General features: G+C 46.0%; 1 protein-coding gene across 1 annotated transcript; it reads left to right on the top strand.

The window, feature by feature from the left end:
• Positions 1 to 236: 236 nt before the first annotated feature.
• Positions 237 to 904, top strand: Pmar_PMAR018851 (hypothetical protein; the record flags this gene model as incomplete). Its single annotated transcript, XM_002782781.1, has 1 exon — positions 237 to 904. A coding segment is annotated over one exon (668 nt), but the record flags the coding sequence as incomplete, so codon positions are not given.
• Between the last annotated feature and the right edge of the window lie 123 nt (positions 905 to 1,027).

The following is a 1,027-nucleotide window of genomic DNA, read 5'->3' as shown; positions in this document are numbered from 1 at the left end:
TTGCGCAGTCATTTGTACTTGCGTGCTCTGTTCATCCATAGCTAATCGGGGAGGCTCGTTTTAGTTGGTGGCTGTTCCAGCTGTTGGCGCTCCTCTTTGTCACCCCAACCTCACTACTTCATCCAACAACTTATACTAAAGTCCCTCTGGGTTGTGTTACCTCATCTGAGCACTAGAATCACCACTTAGTTCATATCTGTCCCGAACCCTACAACATTTGGGGGCTGAGCCGAGAAATGTCTGATGCTTCCACTGAGAAGATTGAGGCATTGACTGATAAGCTGACACAGCTTACAGAAGTGGTGACTCAGATGACTCAGATTCGTGATAATCGGTCATCATCATCGTCATCGGCAACTCTTGTTGGTCTAAGACTACCTAATGTCGTTCTGCCCGTCTACAGATCGACGGATGATTTAGATGACTTCTTGCATCAATTGAGGTCCATTCTTGCGACTACAGAGACCCCTACGAAACATTGGGTTGCTCTGCTGAAACAGCAAGTGATGCAAGATAAGAGGGCTTTCGATTTGGTGAGGTTAGCTGAGTCTCAGTATCATTCTGAGCTCACGAGTGCTAAGTCAGAGGAGGACTATCGTAACTACTACAAAAAAGTTCAGAGTTTCCTATCTTCTAAAAGAGGGAAACCGAAGGAGGAGAAGACTCTCGATCTACTCACCAAATTCAATGCTATGTCTCAGAATGTCGATGAGACAGTAGAAGAATTCTCTGTGCGATTTCTGGATCTCCATCATGATCTGCAGAAGTTGATCCCTAACATCTATGTGACAACCTCCCAGGAGGAGAATGGATCGACTAAGGTTAATGACCTTCAGTTGCAGTTGCAGTTCATTGTGAAGCTGCGGGAAGAGATCCGTAAAGAGATTGTTGCCCGACAGATTAAGTATGACTCTATCCAATTGTTACTTGAGGCGGCTAGACGTTTCGAGACCTTCCACAACCCGAAGACGAGCGCTCCCTGTCCATCACCCATAACTGACAACACAATATGGTGTTCGGCATTGCA

Source organism: Perkinsus marinus, assembly GCF_000006405.1.
Source record: "Perkinsus marinus ATCC 50983 genomic scaffold scf_1104296938252, whole genome shotgun sequence".
Taxonomy (NCBI): domain Eukaryota; phylum Perkinsozoa; order Perkinsida; family Perkinsidae; genus Perkinsus; species Perkinsus marinus.
This window is presented reverse-complemented; position numbering and strand designations above follow the sequence as displayed.